Genomic DNA, 18715 nt, shown 5'->3' with positions numbered 1-18715 from the left:
AGTCATCCTGGCTTGAGGGGGTTTCCTCTAGGACGTCCCCCATCGGGCCCGGATGGCGCAGGTTCCCCACAGACGGCGCCAATGTACAAGATGTCTCTGGTACGGGTTGAGAGATGGATCGGGAACCTGCGGGTCGAGGCGGATGCCGGATCACTTGACTGGGGCGATGGGGGGAGGTACCTGCAAAGACACTCCGACGCTCAAGTCAGAATGGATCTGAGAGGTAGAAAGTGTGTGGAATGAATGAATACCTGGAGGGACCTGGGTCCTCTATTTATAGGCGATGGAGAATATCTTATCTTATCTTATTTGGCTAAGATAAGGGAGATGTTTGAATTCGAAAGTCGGTTAGGAATCTGAGAGAGACCGTTTTCGGGCCTTCTAGAAGTGGGGAACGGATCGGACCCGGAGAACCGGTGTTGGGTTCGGTCTTGGATCCGAGATGGTGGGCCGGATCCGTAACATTAATTATAGTTTCATTTTTTTAAATCAAGAACTTAATTATTTACTAACTCCCATAATGTGAACTTCATAATTGTTAATCATTTAGTAAACATTAAAATTATAATTTGTCATTTATGTGTTTATATTGATTTGTATAATATTATATTTTTATTTATGTATTTATAAGTTTAATGTTATTTATTTAAGTTAGTTACGCACATAATAAAATTTCTGAAGTTTTATTTAAACAAAGTTACATGATACGTATAGAAAATAATAATGATAAGATATCCATAGATTGGGATTTTGAACTCCAAATTAATTACCATATAGTATTTTGTAAGCTTGTAGTGCTGTTAATAAAAAATAAGTAATAATAATTCTATACATGTATAAGTAGGTTTATATGTTGGCCAGTTCTATGGTGGCATAAGAAATGGTGTCTAGTGGTGGTCAATTGTTGACCCACCAATAAATGTATGACATTTGAAAAAAGATTATAAAAGAAAGCTTGCTTAGTTAGTACTGAAAATGATAAAATTTGTTTAATTGAATTCTCTTGCTCTTTTTTCTTTTTTTCTTTAGACGTTAATAGTAGATTACCAAATTTACATTTTTATACATTACTTGAAAAAAAAAAGAAAAACAAAATTTACAAGGGATAGGGAAAAAATAAAAAAGAAAAATAAGAGAAAAACTCTATTATTTCTATTAGTATTCATGATCACTAACATATCTTATAAATTATAAATGTTTAATTTAAATATTGTAATATTAATTTAAAATTATAAATTTTAATTATGTAATATTTTTTGAATAATTATCCAAAAATGTCTTCAAAATTTTTAATATTAAATATTTGAGTCTACTAAGTTTTAAAATACACAAAACAATCCATAATATTTACTTTTTTGTTAGATAATACAGTCTCCTTTTAATTTGATTCTTTTAATCAAAATGACTATTAAAATTTTTAAATATTACTTTTGAATTTTTAGAGACAATTTTATACTTAACTTTTCGAATCAAATTGGAGAGAGACCGGATCGTTTAACGAAAATAAATGTTGGAGACGGTTTTATCTATTTTAAAATCTAAGAGACTAAAGTCTCTCATTTTAAAATACCCAATGATTAATTTTGATAATTATTTTATATTTTGTTTATATAAAAAGATTTTTTTTTAAATTATTCATGTTAATTAAATTTAATTATTTTTATTTTTTAAAACCAAATTAATTTTATAAAAGGATTTTCATTTTTTTATTTATTTCTTGTATGGGTTTAAAATTCTAGTGTTTGTGAATTTTTAGTGTTTATAAATATAAACAAAAATTTATTTTAATTTTTAAATATAATTTAATTTTTGTTTGCTATGATGATCGGTCTTCTCAAACCCAGAAAACCTAATTCATGTATATTTGAGCATTTATAGAGGATGTGCTAACATCTATCTTCTCTTTATTTTTCTAGCATAAATAAATTATTTTCTCCAAATTTCCGTTTAAAATGTTTACCTTAACTATTAGTTCAAAGTTTCTTTAGAAAAATCAGGTTTGGCACCTCTTTGTAGTCATCATAGGCATAATAAAATAATAGGTACTACAGAACACACCTTATATATTAACTAAGTTCCTTTAGTGGTATGTAATAATTCAGTAAGATGTTCACCTTCCTACAATGAAATAGGTGATAACTTTTTAATTTGTATACTGTCTATTAATTTTGTTCCTTTTTTAATAATAATAATAATTTTCCATCATACATAATTATATTAAAATCAGGTAGCAAGTTATGATTCATTCTTAGATTTAACAAAATATATTTTTAGTAAATTATGTATCATAAAAAATATTTTGTAAAAAATATTTTTGCACTAATATTTTTAGTATATATATATCAGAGTGTGGTCGGGTTAAAGAATAAAAAATTTAACTAACAAAATAAAAAATATTTAAGAATAATAGAAAATAAAATATGATATGATTTTATATATTTTAATTATTAATGAAAGAATTGGATGATATTAAATATAATAAGTATTTAATTATAAATATTAAATTTAAAACACGTTTTTAATAAAGTAGTTAGTTAATAAAGTTTGAATATAATAATCTAATTATTCGTCAGATAATATAAAATAAAAGGCAAGTTAGCTAAATAGAACAATTGGAACCCATGTTTACCAGGTTACAATTCTATAAACACAGCATATGTGATGAGCGGATATTTTATACATTTTTTGACATCATTTTCATATAGTTTTTAGTGTGTTTTATTTAGTTTTTATTAAGTTTTTATAGGGTTTAGTGTTAAATTCATATTTTTGGATTCTACTATGAATTTTTGTGTTTCAGGTATTTTCTAGCTGAAATTGAGGAGTTGGAGCAGAAGTCTGATTTAGAGATAGAAAAAGCACTGCAGATGCTGTCCATATCTGACCTGCCTACATTCGGAAGAGCCTTTCTGGGGTTACTGAAATCCAAATATAGCGCTCTCAACGGCTATGAAAAGCTGACTTCCAGAGCTTTCCAGCAATATATCATAGTCTATGCCTTGCTTCGGATTAGAAGGCCCAAAACTGGCATCCAAAACCAGCTTCCTGCCCCCCTTCTAGGCGTCCAGCGCCCAAAGACCAGAGCCCAGCATCCAAAGGCCCAATAAGGACCCCCTAGCCAGCGTTTACGCCGTAGAAGCCTCATAGCACGTGGATCTCACTAAAGCTCAGCCCAAGAACTCACCAAGTGGGCCCCGGAAGTGGAGTTTAACACTAGATAGACTGTTTTACCCTTACTAGTCATTTGTTTACTGTTTAAGGGATTTTAATTATGTATTTCAGGGTCCTTCTAACCTTTTACACATTATTCAGGTTTATCATTATTTTTTACTTTCAGTATGAGTTTCTAAACCTCCTAGGTTGAGAGGAGGAGCCCTGCTGAGTCCTATGAATTGATAAAAGTACTATTATTTCTTCTTCGATCCGTGTTTGATCTATCTCTAAGATGTATATCCCGACCTTCATCGTGGTGAATAGGATGATCTAACAAGTTAGCTCTTAATCACATTAAGACGAACGTGCCTGACAAACACCCGTGTCTACTTAGGTTCGTGTGAATACTCGAAAGGAAAAGCACAAGCCAACAACTATGTTTATACATCTCTCAGACTGTTAATCCACGACTTAGTTTGGAACTTCTCGAGACACCAGTTCAGCCGATTTCTGTGGAGATTAGGGTCTCTGTGGTATAGGCTAGAATCCAAAGAAGCAGCGTTCTCTGATCCGGAAGATTTGACCTTATCTGTGGTGTTTTAAGTAGGATCGCCAGAAGAATGACTTGCTAAGCGCTTCACCCTTCGTCAGATTAGATGACCACGGCCAATGGCATTCAATTTGCAGGAGAGGAGATCAATGACCACGAGCAATGGCTTTGATCACATACAGCCTGCCATAGAAGAAGATCATTCACAAGCAAAGAAGACAGTAGTACTGGAGTTCAGAAAGGCAAAGTAAGTATGACTCTCAAGTCTATTCCTATTATTGCTTTAACTTTATTACAATTCAGTATTCCTTTCATAGCTTCATGATACTTCATCCAACTCCATATACTTAATCCAACAACCTTCTGATTCTGCCTGACTAAGACCTGCAAGACAACAATAGCTTGCTTCGAGCCACAATCCTCGTGTGATCGACCCTGACTAGCTCAAGTATTACTTGGACGACCCAGTGCACTTGCTGGTAATGCTGCTATACGGAAAGTGTGGGGGATTACGTACGCACGCACCAATATGCGTATGGAACATTGTAGCAGATTATGTAGACGTGAAGATTATCTATATTTCTGTAACAATTATACTTGAAGATTATCTTTATTAGCTGTTTATTTTAAGTTATAACTCAGGAAGTTTTAATGCTATTTTAGTGGATTTGGCTTTTAATTATTGTAATTTTTTGTTTTAGATTTTTTCATTTACAAACAAAATCTTTTAGGTCTAGATTTCACTGTTTTTATTTTAGTTTCAAACCAAATTAGGATTAGATATAAAAGGGAAAAGACGCTGCCCTTCGGGTTCTCTTCACTCGTACACACTTCATTCTACATTTTACACTTTTTATTGCCTTAATCTTCTGTCTGAGTCATGAGCTTACGTTCTTCATACCAGAGAATTTAAGTAATGTATTGGTTTCAATTTCAAGAATTTGCTTACGTTCTTCATACCAGAGATTCGGATATATTCAAAGATAACCATTTTTCTAGTTGCGTTCTTATTAAACCCTAGAAAAGTAACTCACGTGGACAAAGATTTGAGCCTAAGATATTTTTAGTGGCCTCCCCATCGTTCAATGTGGATCTAATCCCATCTCGTGATAGAGCTAGGGTTGACACTGGGCCGGAGGTTGATGTTGCAATTATGATGGCCGGTATTGATGATATGGTACTAGAATCCGGACAGGGTGGAGCTCTGGATGATGGGAAAGATGTGTTTCAGGATGAGGATGAGGATCTTCTACTGCCTACATAATTCAAACTTTAAAATAAATTAAATTATTTTATACTTTAGGCCAATCTTCTACTGCCTACATAATCAAAATTATCCTTACACGTAATTTTATATCTTGCCATTGATTTATACCTGTGATTTGCCATTTTGTTTAGGTAAGCTGCCTTATTATAGAATTTATGTTTACATTTTAATGTTTCAAATATTTTGTGCATCATAATTAATTTAAATGAATAATATATATTTTTTTTTGAAATTTAAATATGTTATGTTATTTATCTAAAAATAAAAGATTATGTTATTATTTACAGTATTATATATTAAAAGCAGTTTATTTTAGATAATAGAATATTATATATTTATTAAAATGCCTACAAAATTTTTTTTATATTAACGTTTAATTTTTATTCAATAAAAAAATGGTGTATATAAATATAATGAAAGTAATATAAATAAGTACTACATATTTGTGCCCCGTAATCGGAATTAAGTTTACAACATAATTATATAAAAATATAGTGATTTTATGTTTATATTTATAATCAAAATTATATATAGAAGCATGTATAATGACTTCATATTTGTAATTAAACGTTTAACTTGTTTATTACAAAAGGGTCGAAAGCTTTCATTTATTAAATATGAAATATCATTTCTAAATTATATTCACATAATCAAACTTTTAAATGTAACCGTGTCCTGTGAGTTCATCTTATTTATTTTTCTGTTGACCCTTTCTTCTCTAAACTATTTATTATTATTTGCACATATACCAACCATTAAATAAAGTTTCAGTTATGATTTCTTGGGATGCTGACGTGTGAGTTTTCAATAATAAAATGAACGGTAAGAGTGTAATCAGTGAGTGAGTGAGGCAAGACACTTCATCTACTAAAACTCCAATTGTCGTCACTTGGATTCGTTTCTTAAATCTGAAAGTATTTCATACACTAAGTGGAGGAGGGTTTCAAAAAGCCACATGTCTCTTCGTGTAGAGGGTGAGTGTTACGTTGTATTTAGGGGACGGACACCCGGAATATACAACACCTGGGAGGCGGCAGAGCAACAGGTGAGCGGCTATCCAAGGAATCTGCATCGCCGGTATCGGAGCTTTGAAGCGGGTTGGAAAGCATGGGTTAATTACATACACGGGCAGTGTGAGGGAGTTTCAAACAACGGCCAAGGTCTTCATGTTTTACCACTAGCGGAGGGGGTTCCTGTTGGTGCTGCCTCTGGTTCGGCCAGTGCAAGCGACACCCATCTTCATCATGCCGTATAATTCACAGCAGACGCGGAGAGTGGTGGACCGCATCTTTGTTTTAACTCATCCTCGCATCAGGTGTCGCTGGAGAAACAGCCGACTTCCCCCAATGAAAGTGAATACCACCCCCCGGGTTCGGACGGTATGTCTTTTTTACGATACAGTTGGAATTTTTCTACTTTAAACTGTGAATAAAGAAATTTGGTTTATTTTTGAGTAACTGATCGTTTAATGTGGTGTTGCATTGGCACAACAAGTGCCATTGCGCGACTTCAACATGCAGTCACCATGCTAGAGGGGCATGTGTCTCAGCTAGAGGTGAAAAATAGAGAGCTTTTAATGCAGTTAACAGAGGCAATGGATCAGATGTCAAACTTGTTCAAGACGAAGACTCGCAGCAAGTAACAATTTCCTTTGAAAGTCGGTTGATTCTGGTGTATGCTATGTTCGGCGGTTCATAAGTATTTGACTAGTGAAAGCATTGCACATGGCTCCGCTATGTGTGAGTTCTTATTTTGTTGGTCTGTAAAATGTAGCTGTGTCCGATTTTTGGTTATGTGTTTTACATCATGTGGATGCATGTTGTGTGTGTCACTGCATTGTTGTATTGATGGAAATATGTATTGTTAAGCAGAAATGAATTGGATCTCCTTAACCTTCGTAACTTATTTCCCTCAATGATTCATTCTTGATTATTTTGAATAATACCGATGCAACCAACAAATTGTTATTTATAAAATATTTGTGTGCCCAAAACAACCGAGCATCCTCCATTGTAATTTTAACCAAATTCGGATAAGAATTCCCGTTTTGAATAAATTAGTTAGATGGAGAAGTAAAAAAATTGAATTCATGATGGTTTTGTTTTTGTCGCCTTAAGCTGTAACTTAAATGTAGTTGATGTTGATGCCATGTTTTTCTCCGGAAAGACAATGCTGGGTTAACTGATATGTGTTGCATAGAAAGTCTTAGACCAAAAAAATCCAATCGAAATTTTCACAAATAATGCGTGTAACTTGAATTTGTAGGTAATTGGCAGTTTAATTTTGGTAGTGCTCCGGAGTATCCACGAAGATAAGATTCTACAAAGCATCCATAAACATTGTGCCGGAAGGAACTCATGGAAGCGTATAAGTTGTACTTGAATGAGTGATGGTTGCATCAGTAGTCATTTCACCTGGAAAATAGTGGAAGCAAAGGGTGATGTGACACTAAATAGTGACTTATTCAACTGCTCAAGGATGACACTGGTTCAACTAGGGTAAGAGTCAACTAAGGTAAGAGCAGCTCCATTGGTAGTAAATAGATGCAATTCCAATAAAAATAAATGGAGATTTTATTCTGACACATGGGATCCAAAAGCCACTTAGGTGAATAGTGGAGAGAATCCCTTTACTAACCAAGGCTGAGGATCCCTGTAAAAGACATATGAACCAGCAACCAACAACTTTTTGCCATGTTGTAAATTATTAAACAAAATTATTAAATTTCTATATTACATTACATATACGTTTAATATATGTAATTTCACAGATGGCAAATGATTAAATAATTAAATTATAAATAATTATGTTAACCACTTATTTAATTAATGATTTTTATTAATTAAATATATCAATTATTTATATTAATTATTTAAATTATAATTTATACAAAAAATTATAAAAAATTAATATTAACTAATATTTATATTGTCATACATTCAGGTAACGCAACTCAATAGGCCAAGGGAATATTCTCTCACAAGTTCAAGTAGGTAAAAAAATGCCGTATCGTGTGGAAAATCTTTATTGTGAATTAGCATCTTCTAATTTTGTTAAGACTATGAACTCCGAAATATCCCTTATGAGAAAGGCACCCATGAAGAGGGGAAGTTACTCTCACCCATGCCTCCTGACAACGAGATTTGATTTTGACAGCTTATGATGAGGTCTGGGTGGAGCTATGAGTGCAGACTACTCTCCTACTGCACTAAGTGATGGGTGGGAGGATCACCTGTCCCAACGTTAAAAGGAAGTAGAGTCAACTCTTGCTATCTCAACAAATATTTTGCCATATATTATTTTACAAATTAATCTATGTGGACGAAGGGTTAAAGTTTGTAGTGTCTGCAACTTCAGAGATGGAAACAGAGGTGGTGGACGATATGGACCAACAAGGAGGAAACATTGTGGCTCCGGGTGGGGAAAATGACGGTGAGTATGATGGAGGCAAGGTTAAAGATGCGGATAAGTAAAGGGAGCGTCCGAACATGCAATCGAGAATATGGATCACGACTCCAAAGATTTGAAGGAGGGAGAGGTACGAGAATTTGCTTTTTTTTTTTTTGTGGCTTAAAATGATGTTGGACCTTGATCATAGACTTACAACCAATTTCTTCTGGCGGTTAGGCTGCATGTATCACCACTGCCCTTCTCCAGGTGAATGGCACGATGAAGGAGCTTAGCCAAAACCTGTTGAAAGTGCTGGATGTAAGTGCAAATTGTATTCGCATTGATAAGATTCGTTATCGGTCTCTATTGGAGTAACCAGGCAGTGAGGTTTATTTTTTCCAATGCATTAAAATTGTATTTGTCTTCCATGTTTACAGACCCACATGAAGGAAGCCGATCAAGTGGAAAGCCTGGCGGAGGACATGCGGCGAGGGATGGCTTTAGTTGAGGCTTGCATGGAAAGCTTTCTCCGGCCCGGCGGCGGTGGTGGATCCGACGTACCAACGGCCACCGCTGGAGTAACTCCGACCCACGAAAAAAGCATTGTTTCGGAGCACACACTGACACCGCTACCACCGAAATCGGGTGTGATGCTCGAAGTGAACTCCACACCTGGCTCTAGTCCCATGGTGTCTATTACCGTTGAGCAGGATCATCACTGCATGCCAAGCCTACATGGTGTGTGGTCGGACGATACTATAATGCTGGGCTCTATGATCCAGTTGGATGCGGCCAAATCAATGCATCCCACCATGACAACCAGGAGCACGTTGTGGTTGGGTGGCTCTTGGGTTGACCCACAAGATAACCGTTCAGCCAAAATGAAGGGAACTCAGTTTGCGGTAATGGTCTTCAAGTCAATCGTCTTCTACGATGAACATGTATCTAGTTAAGCTTGTTTGCATGGTTATTGGTTAACTAATGACTCTTCGATTTGTTTGGTTAGGCGAGATTTGGAGATAGCATTGTGAGTTTCGGAAGTCCAGCTCGAGGCTACCATAGCCCATCCAAGATCCCTAAGTTCTTTTAACTTCGGAAGAGATGAAAAAATCTGGAAAGATGAGAAGGGCACCCCGTGAGAGCGCATCTCCGATGTCATCCACTACGGTCGGTGTGACGTTCCCTTCTGTAAGTCGTTCTTGACTTTGGTTGTCATGTTACCGTTACCGGACGATTTTGATTATACAAACATATGTCGGCTAACCAAGTCTAGTATATAATACAGTTTATTCGTGTGAAGTTCAAGATCAACAAAGGAATGAAATATTGTATCGATGAAGCCCAATCCATTGCCTACATATTTCGGAAATCCATGAACCCTAGTGAAATGTTGTTCAAGAGAGGTGACATGAAGCTAGAGAGGGAAGATTTCTACTGCCTGCAGCCGGGACAAGAACCATCTGTGTATATTATGCAGCTCATGGCATACAAAACATCATGGACCCAGTCCCAGCTTCAGCAGCGAATTGTGTGGTCACTCCCGCTACATTTCTCGGTGAGCATCTCGACTTGGTGGTTGGCTATGGTTATCAAGTTACTTATTTGTCCCAGATCTTATTTTTTTCAACGTTGTTGTCCATTCGACTCTAGGAATTCATACTGGATCTAGACATAGATGGCTCTCAGGTGGTTGCCTTCTTCTTTCGGGATTGGCTACCAAGACCAGCAGCACTAAGATATGTTAGTATTTTGCCTTGAAGCTTATATCCGTCTGCATTCCAAGTGTCAATTTTCTTAGCTGGAATAGGAATAACTTTCTGTATGTTTCTGGCAGATCTATATCCAAATGGCTGACAAAGTACATGTTACTGGAGAGGATCACTTCTACCTGGTCGTTGTGGACATCAACGGTGGGAAGATGTGGCTTATGGATTGCTATCCGACTGATGATTCAATTATAAGACAGAAATACGCTGCGAAAGTTGTGATGAGTTTTCCAAAACCGGGAATTATAGCTGCCTACGTTACTTGCATGTTTAGGGTATCTGCATGTACCAACAATGGGATATGCTTTGGTTGTTTTTCTTTTTTTTTCTAGGTCAGACTTTGGTGTTATCATATCTTGGGTATGATGCGTGTTGGATTTACTGGGTTCAAAAAATCCTCAATTTTTTGTTTGAACAGGTGTGTCCTGATTTGGGCCAAAAGGAGAGCCCAATTTAGTCTACAAGAAGATAGGGTTATTGTAAAACTTGATTGGGCCCATGGTATGAACCCCATTTAATTATGATGTAGTTGGTGTTACTTCTCAACTAGGTTGAGTTAATGAAACTGGACCGAAAACAAGGTGACATGCTGTTTCTATAACTTTTGAAGTGGGTTGGGCCAAGCAGAGTGAGTTTGGCTATCTAGAGTGAGTACAATCTAGTCAAAATGTCGTTAATGTTGCTTTGCAAAATACGGTTGGGGCAATAAAAAGTAAGCCACCTTAAGTGAAATATAATTTATAAACATGGTTTGGGCCATAAAACATTATACCAATTTACTAACCATGCATTTAGTGTTAATTTTGAGATATATGGATTTGTTACTCTGCAGGCAAGGACTCTGGATTATATTCTGAAGGAGAAATTTTCGGATCTCAATCTCCTGGGCCGCAGGCCTCCACTAGCTGAATGGAACCCTGAGTTTGTACTTGGAATCCCTAACATGGGTAACTGGTAAGGCAGTTCTTCTAGTAAATAATAGACATGTTTTTGTTGGGGTGTATACTGGCTTTAGCACCTAATACTTGTCGTTTTGTTCTAGCTACAAGGACAAGCTCTGGGTGCTCCTCTGGCTTCAGATGGAGCAATACTTTACATTAAATCCGATTGGCAAAAAACGAGTACGTATCTAGTATCAATATTCCACAGTTACCTATGTACTGAAACTGCTCTTTTTTTTTGGGGCAACGGTAACATAACTCTAATCATGTTTGTGACAACGCAGCATAACAATATCGACCTGCTGGCTGACAAAATCCGCATTGACACTGCCCTCGGCTTTGCGACTGAGCACTTTAACCAAATGCGGGATGAATTTCTCCAGAGAACTGTCATCGACTGGAATAGCAAGCGCACCATGGCTGACGTGCTACCTTGAAGGGAATTTGATGCTTTGCATAATATTTGTAGTGGCTGATTATGGTTTAATGTATTCAAATTTCCGTCAATTTCTTGCATCTAGTCTGCTAGGGTGATATATGCTCAGACTAAGTAAACTCAGTTCCTACCATTTTGAATCATGTGTTGTAGGCAATTCCATAACGTTGAAGTGTATGCCGTCGATACTATAGAAGGCAATAGTTTCATGTCATGGGATGTCTCTAGGCACTCTTGGTAATGTCGTGTTGCAGCAAACTTTGTATTTTGCATGGTTGTATTTTTTGCTTAGTATCCACAAACGGAACTGAATTCGTTGGACACAACCTCTCCCCAAATGGCAAAATTCAAGTACTTGGCTGCACATTTTGCATTTTGATCGACAATAGTGTGGTTGCATCCACTGCACCTAGTTGTAATGTTATTGGATTGTCACCTAATGAAAGTACTTTAGTCTGATGGGCTTCATCCATCTACATATACATGTTTGTGCATTTCATAATCGAGGATGTAAACTGAAGATTACATGGCCTTATAGTTAATGCTTCCTGATTTTAAATGTGTATTTCAAACTTATTAGATATTCAATTCTTTCATTAATAATTACACATAATTTGCCTCCATATTATAAAATTTATTTTCTTAAAGTTGATGTTGCCAAAAACCTCATAAATTAAATAACCTCCACACAGATATCCACTATTTTCCCAATGCAAATCCAACCCCACCCAGTCAGCACCACTCCATTCTACGTATATAAATCAGGATGGATCCTGCTCTCGATAATACACATCAACAACTTATGTGTAATCACTCTTGAAGGTATATTATTTTCCATTCTTCATAAGAACTAGTATTTACAAATTTAATGCTGTGAACTAATACGGGTTGATAAATATTAAAGGAGTTTGATGCATACAAATAATTAATTACTTGTTTATAAAATCGACATGTTGTTATATACTTACATATTACTGTCATGAAATTATTAAAAAATAATTAATTATCACAATGATGATATTCAATTCATATGTAAAATGGAAGTAATGACACAACTCCATATAATACCACCATTTTATATTGACAATCCTGTTTGAAGATGTTAAACAAATATGATTTATGAAGCTTGATAAAAGTCACATTTGCATACCGTTGATTATAATGCAGTCAAAAATATGTATAAAAGCTTTTTCCAGCTGCAACATGCAAGCATGTCATTGCAAAGAGAGTGGCTGCTAAAATCTTCACACAAAAACCAAACGCCAAACCAAATCATGAATTACATATAAAAAAATTGAACTAAGTATTGAAATTTTCATTACACATCATGCATTTGCAGAAACGAAATCTTCAAATGGGAAACTCATCTTCATCAACCTAAAACGCCAAATGGCACCAGCAAATAGAGGGATTAATACCTAATTCAACAAGCTAGCAACCATAAAATAACAAAGAAATTCTTGCTGATCAAACTGGTACATGGTATCATGTCATACCGAAATAAGCAACACACAAATTCAGATAACTTTCTTGTAAAATGTAAATGCCACTCACATTCATTTCATCCGTGTAGTTACCCTCCTTTGCCGCCGACGTGTTCTCCCAACCCTCCATCGCTGTGGCCATGCCCCTGCGCCTTTCGCTTCCGAACTCCGCACACTTCCTGGAGTTATGGCTAGCTTTACCACACTTACTGCAACGTTGCACACGCCGAGTTTTTTCCCTAGCAGTTAACCCTCGTTGGCCGCATCCCTTATGTCTCGCCCGCAGCGGATCGCGAACGGATACCTTTTCTCCGCAATCAGCTATGCTAACCCTTAACCGATGCTTCTCTCTCAACACATTACTTTGGTTTCGTATCATGGATTTCAGTTCAGAGTAGTCTTCAAAGTACTGGCAGGCCAACTTGATTAACTCTCTACAATCATTTAGCAAAGCTGCGTGCATGCTCATATACGCAGCATCAGGAATCTCGCCTACCTGTCCAGATGGGTCCACTGCCGCTTGCTTGGCCTTCTTCGTCCATCGTTCGCATATGGTCTTCACCGGAAGCTGAGTGATGTTCAGATAAACAAACACCCCCACCATGTGCACACAAGGAATGCCAAATGATTCCATACGCAAACATGAGCAAGTAAATTCGTCATCCGCCTTGTCCCAAGCCACACTCCAGGACCGGTCCCGGCAGTACATGGTAACCTCAAACAGGGAACACGTGCTAGTTTTCTTGCAAGATACAACTCTTACATTGCTAGACAAAAGGAGGACCTCCCGGAATAGTTCAAAAACATCTTTCGTGTATACTATTGCTGCATAGCTTTCCAAGGCCTCCAACTTCGACTTAAAAATAGGTTGCCCATACACAGATCTATAATCGGCGACTAGCTCTCTTCTTCTCATGAACTCGAGATAGTGCTGAAAATGCTCAATAAATTCATGTAGATTGTATCCGTTCCCAATAAATTTCCCAATCTGCATGTTCAATGCCTCACATCGAGACGTCGTCTTCAGCCCAGCAAAAAATTTTCCTCTAATATACGCATTAGCCCACATATGCTTGCGTTCATACATATCTAGTATCCACGGGTTTTGTTGCAACCCAAACTCTTCCACAATATCGCTCCATAGGTTCTCAAACTCATCTACCTCTAAGTCACCCATCAGGCAAACTCGGAACTTGCGAAGAAACATGGGCCGGCCAATGCGGGCAGTCGCATTTTGTAGCAGGTGCCAGCTGCACAGCCTGTGATGTGCATTTGGAAAGACAGCATTAATTGCATTCTTCATTGTCAAATCTCCATCGGTCAACACAGATTTCGGTTCTTGTCCTTTCATTGCCTCAAGAAATGCTCGCAACAACCAGACATAACTTTTCTCTACTTCGTTGCTCAGAATTGCACAACCGAATACCACAGTCCGCATGTGATGATCCAAACCCGAAAATATTACAAGCGGACACTTGTACCTATTCCTCCCATAAGTTGCGTCGAACCCCAGAACATCCCCAAACACACTATAGTCATGTCGGCTAGTACCATCACACCAAAATATATTGTGCAGCCTCCTCTCCTCGTCCAATGAGAATTTCCAAAACATGTTTGCGTCATTCCTCTTTAGGCATCACAAATACTTTAAGGCACACTCCGCATCACGCGCCCTCACTCTTCTTTGCTTCTCTATTGCATTGTAGATGTCTTTAATTTCAAATCCAACTGTCTCAAATCCCCCGCATTGGGTGGGAAATGCACGAAATATGGTTGGCACACGCATCCCAGCTTTTCTCATCGAGTTAATTTGATGCATGTCCCCTTCCTTGATTACTCTATGAGAACGCAACAACCCCCGGAACCTTGCAGTTAGCATCTCATGGTTGTGTTCATCACAAAACTTATCTACGAACCAACGGCCAGTGCTTTGATCAACGTGAACCTTTATTTGTGCACCACACCCACATCGTGTAATTGGTCGAGGATCCATTTTCCTTTCTACCCGATGAATATGTTTGGTGTCTCTCTCACCTTGTCTCGAGCAAACAAAAATCTGCTATAAAATTTCTCCCTCCGATCCAATCTTTGTGCTTCTTCCAACCTTTGACCTCTGAATAGAAAACCCTTGAATCCGCCCATACTCATTGTAGAAGTCATAAGCTGTCTGCAAGTCCACAAACTCAAACCTCCGCATCTCCTCATACGTCAAAGAAGAAAAATCTATTCTATTAAATGACCCAATTCTGTCGACAATCATCCCGGGCTCGTGTTGCTGCTCGTAATCCTCCCCATATTCAGCATCTTCTTCATCCACACCAACTGTCTCACCTGTCACAACCTGCCCAGCCAAAACAAGAACACTCCTGAGTTCAAATCTTACTAAACATGCACTTCACAGCAACTCATTTATCCACTATAGCAAAAGAAAGAAACTGACACACGTTCACCTGTACTTGCGGTCGTTGTCGAATGTTCGAAGAGACTGTGTAGCTTCCTTCCATCCCCCTAGCCTGATCCTGTAACAACCACAATATTTCAATGTCCTGCGACACAGGTTACCAGCAACATCTCTAGGAATACCCCAAAAAAATGGGTATCCAAATTGGTCAATAATAAGAACCCTAAACCCTAGATCATCGACAACAGCGACTTCAACCACAAAAAAAAGGTCTCGAACATAAACTGGTGCTAGAAGACTACCTCATCAACAAGTTCTTCCATGGAGTAATTGTGGATGACCGAAATATATTCGAATGGGAAACCTCTTCGTTACTCCATCCGCCTTCAAGAAACGTTCTCAGCACTTTTTGTGGCAATTATGTTTCTCTTCAGATACAAACACCTCACCTATTTCAGTTTTTAATTAAATTTGAATTGCATTTTTTTAAATTGCAGTTAACATTATAATTTCTATGCCACATCACCACCAAATAGAACCTAATGCTCAATTGCAAAATTTTTAAATGAGTCCCAAAATTATTTATAATTCAAATTTTTAACCTGGTCCTTGATGGACCAAAAAATACTTTCCCCACCGTAAAAGCTTCCTTGAATGAAATATTGGTAAGTTTTGTGAAATTGAATAGTTTGGTAAAAGAATTCATAAGATGAACAATAATTACTGTTGCAAAATGAATTCTCTTATATATATATATATATATCCTTTTATGACAGTTCTAAAATTCTCTGATGAGATTTAGTGGCTAAATTCTCACTTCCTACAACCTTATTTTTTTTAGAAAATAGATGCAAAGTTTATGAAATTTTTGCCGAGCTTTTGATTGTACTCTATTAATTTTTATTAGATGTTCTCTCACCCTTATTATTACCTCTTGTAAAGATAAATAGAAGTTATATATATACTATTGTCATATTATTTGTATAAGTTTTCTTGTGAATATATATTAGTGTTGTTAATAATTTGTATGTATGGGTATTCGATCTTAAGATTAAAAAAATATTTTTGGTTTTCTAAAATAAAGTTGATACGATTTTTAGTTAAAGACTTCTACTATATAAAGATATATTTAAAAATCATCATAATATTTTTATTATCAGAATGACGCAATAAAAAATGTGACATTCTAATAATAAAGATGTTACATAATAAACTGTTCTTGCATTGAAAAAAAATCATAATTAATATAACCAAATGATAAATTTTATAAATAAAATAAATTACATATCCATTCAAATATCGTTTTTAACATGTTCTTTGGTCGATCTACAAAGAAGCAATAACTTTTAAAATATTAGACCAAATCCATAATATATGTAGTCTAATTTATTTAGCTGTGGGCGCATCAATCAGGTTTTATTCTAATTAAATTAAATTAAATTAAATTGATTTGATCCAAGAAGTCTGTATCATCGCTTCGAGAATTCCGCTAATGAATAGTACCCTTAATAAAAAGGCTCTATTTTCTATTTTTCTTAGTACAGAGTACAAGTTTAATGTGACCCTAAAATTAGTTGTTTGTCTTGAAACTTGAAAGGCACAGGCACGTTATTTTGTTTGACAACTACTCCAATAAAAATATTAAAAATATTTTTTTTATAATAATTTTTATTTAAAAAATTGTAATTTATTCATTTAATTACACTTTAAATAAAAATAATATTTTTATAATATATAAAAAATTAAATTTTATAATTTATTATTTAATAATCAAAATAAAATTGACAATCATAATTTTTTATTGGAGTATCCAAAGTTGGTTTTGTTTCTAAAATGTTAATGCCCTAAATCTAGGGCGGTCCGTACACGGCATTAGATTAGAATTAGAATAAAGTAAGAAAATGGTCAATATATTTGGTGAATTAATCGCAAAATAGTGGTTAGTTGAACTGAAAGAGCATCGTTTCACATTGACATAATATGAAGAAGCTATAGACATATATGTACAGGTACATGATTAAGAGTTGATTTATGATAAAACGATAAACGAAAAGCTAAAGCAAAAAGAAGATGATTGATTAGTTCTTGGTAGTCTTACGAAGCTTATTAGCATTTCCGAGACGCCAGAAAGAAGCCAAACCAAAGAGAGAAACAGGGGTTGGAACGTTCAATACAGGACTAACACGATGACCATTATTTGCATATGATGATGACGATGATCGAGGAGGATACATATTCATCATCACTGATCTGGATTGGGATTGCTGCTTGCTCTTTGGAACAGGAACTGATGCTGATCCTGTTGACTTGCTTCGTGGCAACATTAGAGGACTCAAAGAACACATCAACTTCTTCTTTCTATCACAGTTGTTGAGACTCTTGCTTCTACCGAATCCCCAGAACGAAGACTTTGACTCGCTTCTCTTCTCTTCTAGTTTCTTGTTCTTGCTTGTTGGTGACGATGGAAGTGGAGGAAGCTTCATATACCGCATATGCTTTCGGCTTCTGCTGCTTTTCTCTTTCTCTGTTATCATCACTCCATTGGAGAAAACCTCATCTGCACAACAAGATGACTCATAATCTATGCTGTTGTTTCTGCTAAACTCAAATTCATCTTCATTTGAATCCAAAAGCAGTGTGTCTTTTCGAGGAACATCCTTCTCCTCGCTGTCGTCAAGGGAGAATGAAAGACGAGGAGCAACTATTTCAGACAACATAACCAAGCAACTTTAACAAACAGCACAAACCAAAAGGTAGCTGTGTTTCCAAGTTCCAACCAATTAAGCTTCAATCAAATAATTAACCTAAATATATATATCACTGCTGATGTACATAGCAAGGAAATAATAGAGCCTTAATTAAGGGACTGAAATTTCAAACCAAATTTTTAAAATAATAGAGTCGCTTTTCATTGCAAAGTCAAAAAAGAAAAGGAAATAGATAATAATAGTAATAATAATAATAGACCATTATATACATATAAAAAGAAGAGCTAGCTACTTTGTGGTGTGGTACCATTCATCTAATTTACTTTCAAGAGGGAGTGAACATCAGAAAAGAGGGACCTGTTGGAGAGTAGAAACAAAAGTGAAGACACAGAATATGACATAAAAAGAAAAGAACAAAAGAGAAAGTGTATGTTATATTAGTGACAATTTATTTGGAAAATTGTAAAGAAAGAAAACAAATGTTGCTTGATTAGAGTAGGTGTGTGACTGCAAACACAATCAAACTTTGCTGAATTCAAGGAGTTATAGATTATTTAATTTTGGGGGGTTTCTCATCATCCCAATTTCCCCAATCCCCATCATGTTTATGCATAAATCT

The 18715-nt window shown here is 36.0% G+C and overlaps 2 protein-coding genes across 2 annotated transcripts; both read right to left on the bottom strand.

Moving 5' to 3' along the window:
* Positions 1-12988: 12988 nt before the first annotated feature.
* On the bottom strand, positions 12989-14980 carry LOC107632990 (protein FAR-RED IMPAIRED RESPONSE 1-like). Its single transcript, XM_016336625.2, has one exon. It carries the CDS (start codon positions 14597-14599, stop codon positions 12989-12991), a length of 1611 nt encoding a protein of 536 aa, XP_016192111.1. The 5' UTR covers positions 14600-14980.
* Positions 14981-17328: 2348 nt separating this feature from the next.
* Positions 17329-18377, bottom strand: LOC107630337 (uncharacterized). The gene has a single exon (XM_016333437.3). It carries the CDS (start codon positions 18103-18105, stop codon positions 17467-17469), a length of 639 nt encoding a protein of 212 aa, XP_016188923.1. The 5' UTR covers positions 18106-18377; the 3' UTR covers positions 17329-17466.
* Positions 18378-18715: the final 338 nt, after the last annotated feature.

The sequence above is a fragment of the Arachis ipaensis genome, chromosome B3 (genome assembly GCF_059453495.1).
Source record: "Arachis ipaensis isolate K30076 ecotype BB chromosome B3, ASM5945349v1, whole genome shotgun sequence".
Taxonomy (NCBI): domain Eukaryota; kingdom Viridiplantae; phylum Streptophyta; class Magnoliopsida; order Fabales; family Fabaceae; genus Arachis; species Arachis ipaensis.
Note: the sequence above shows the minus strand (reverse complement) of the source record. Positions and strands in the feature narration are given on the sequence as shown.

What these genes read in the sequence shown, in the direction of transcription:
- LOC107632990 (XM_016336625.2), bottom strand. Translation starts at nt 14,599, where the DNA reads ATGTTTTGGAAATTCTCATTGGACGAGGAGAGGAGGCTGCACAATATA.
- LOC107630337 (XM_016333437.3), bottom strand. Translation starts at nt 18,105, where the DNA reads ATGTTGTCTGAAATAGTTGCTCCTCGTCTTTCATTCTCCCTTGACGAC.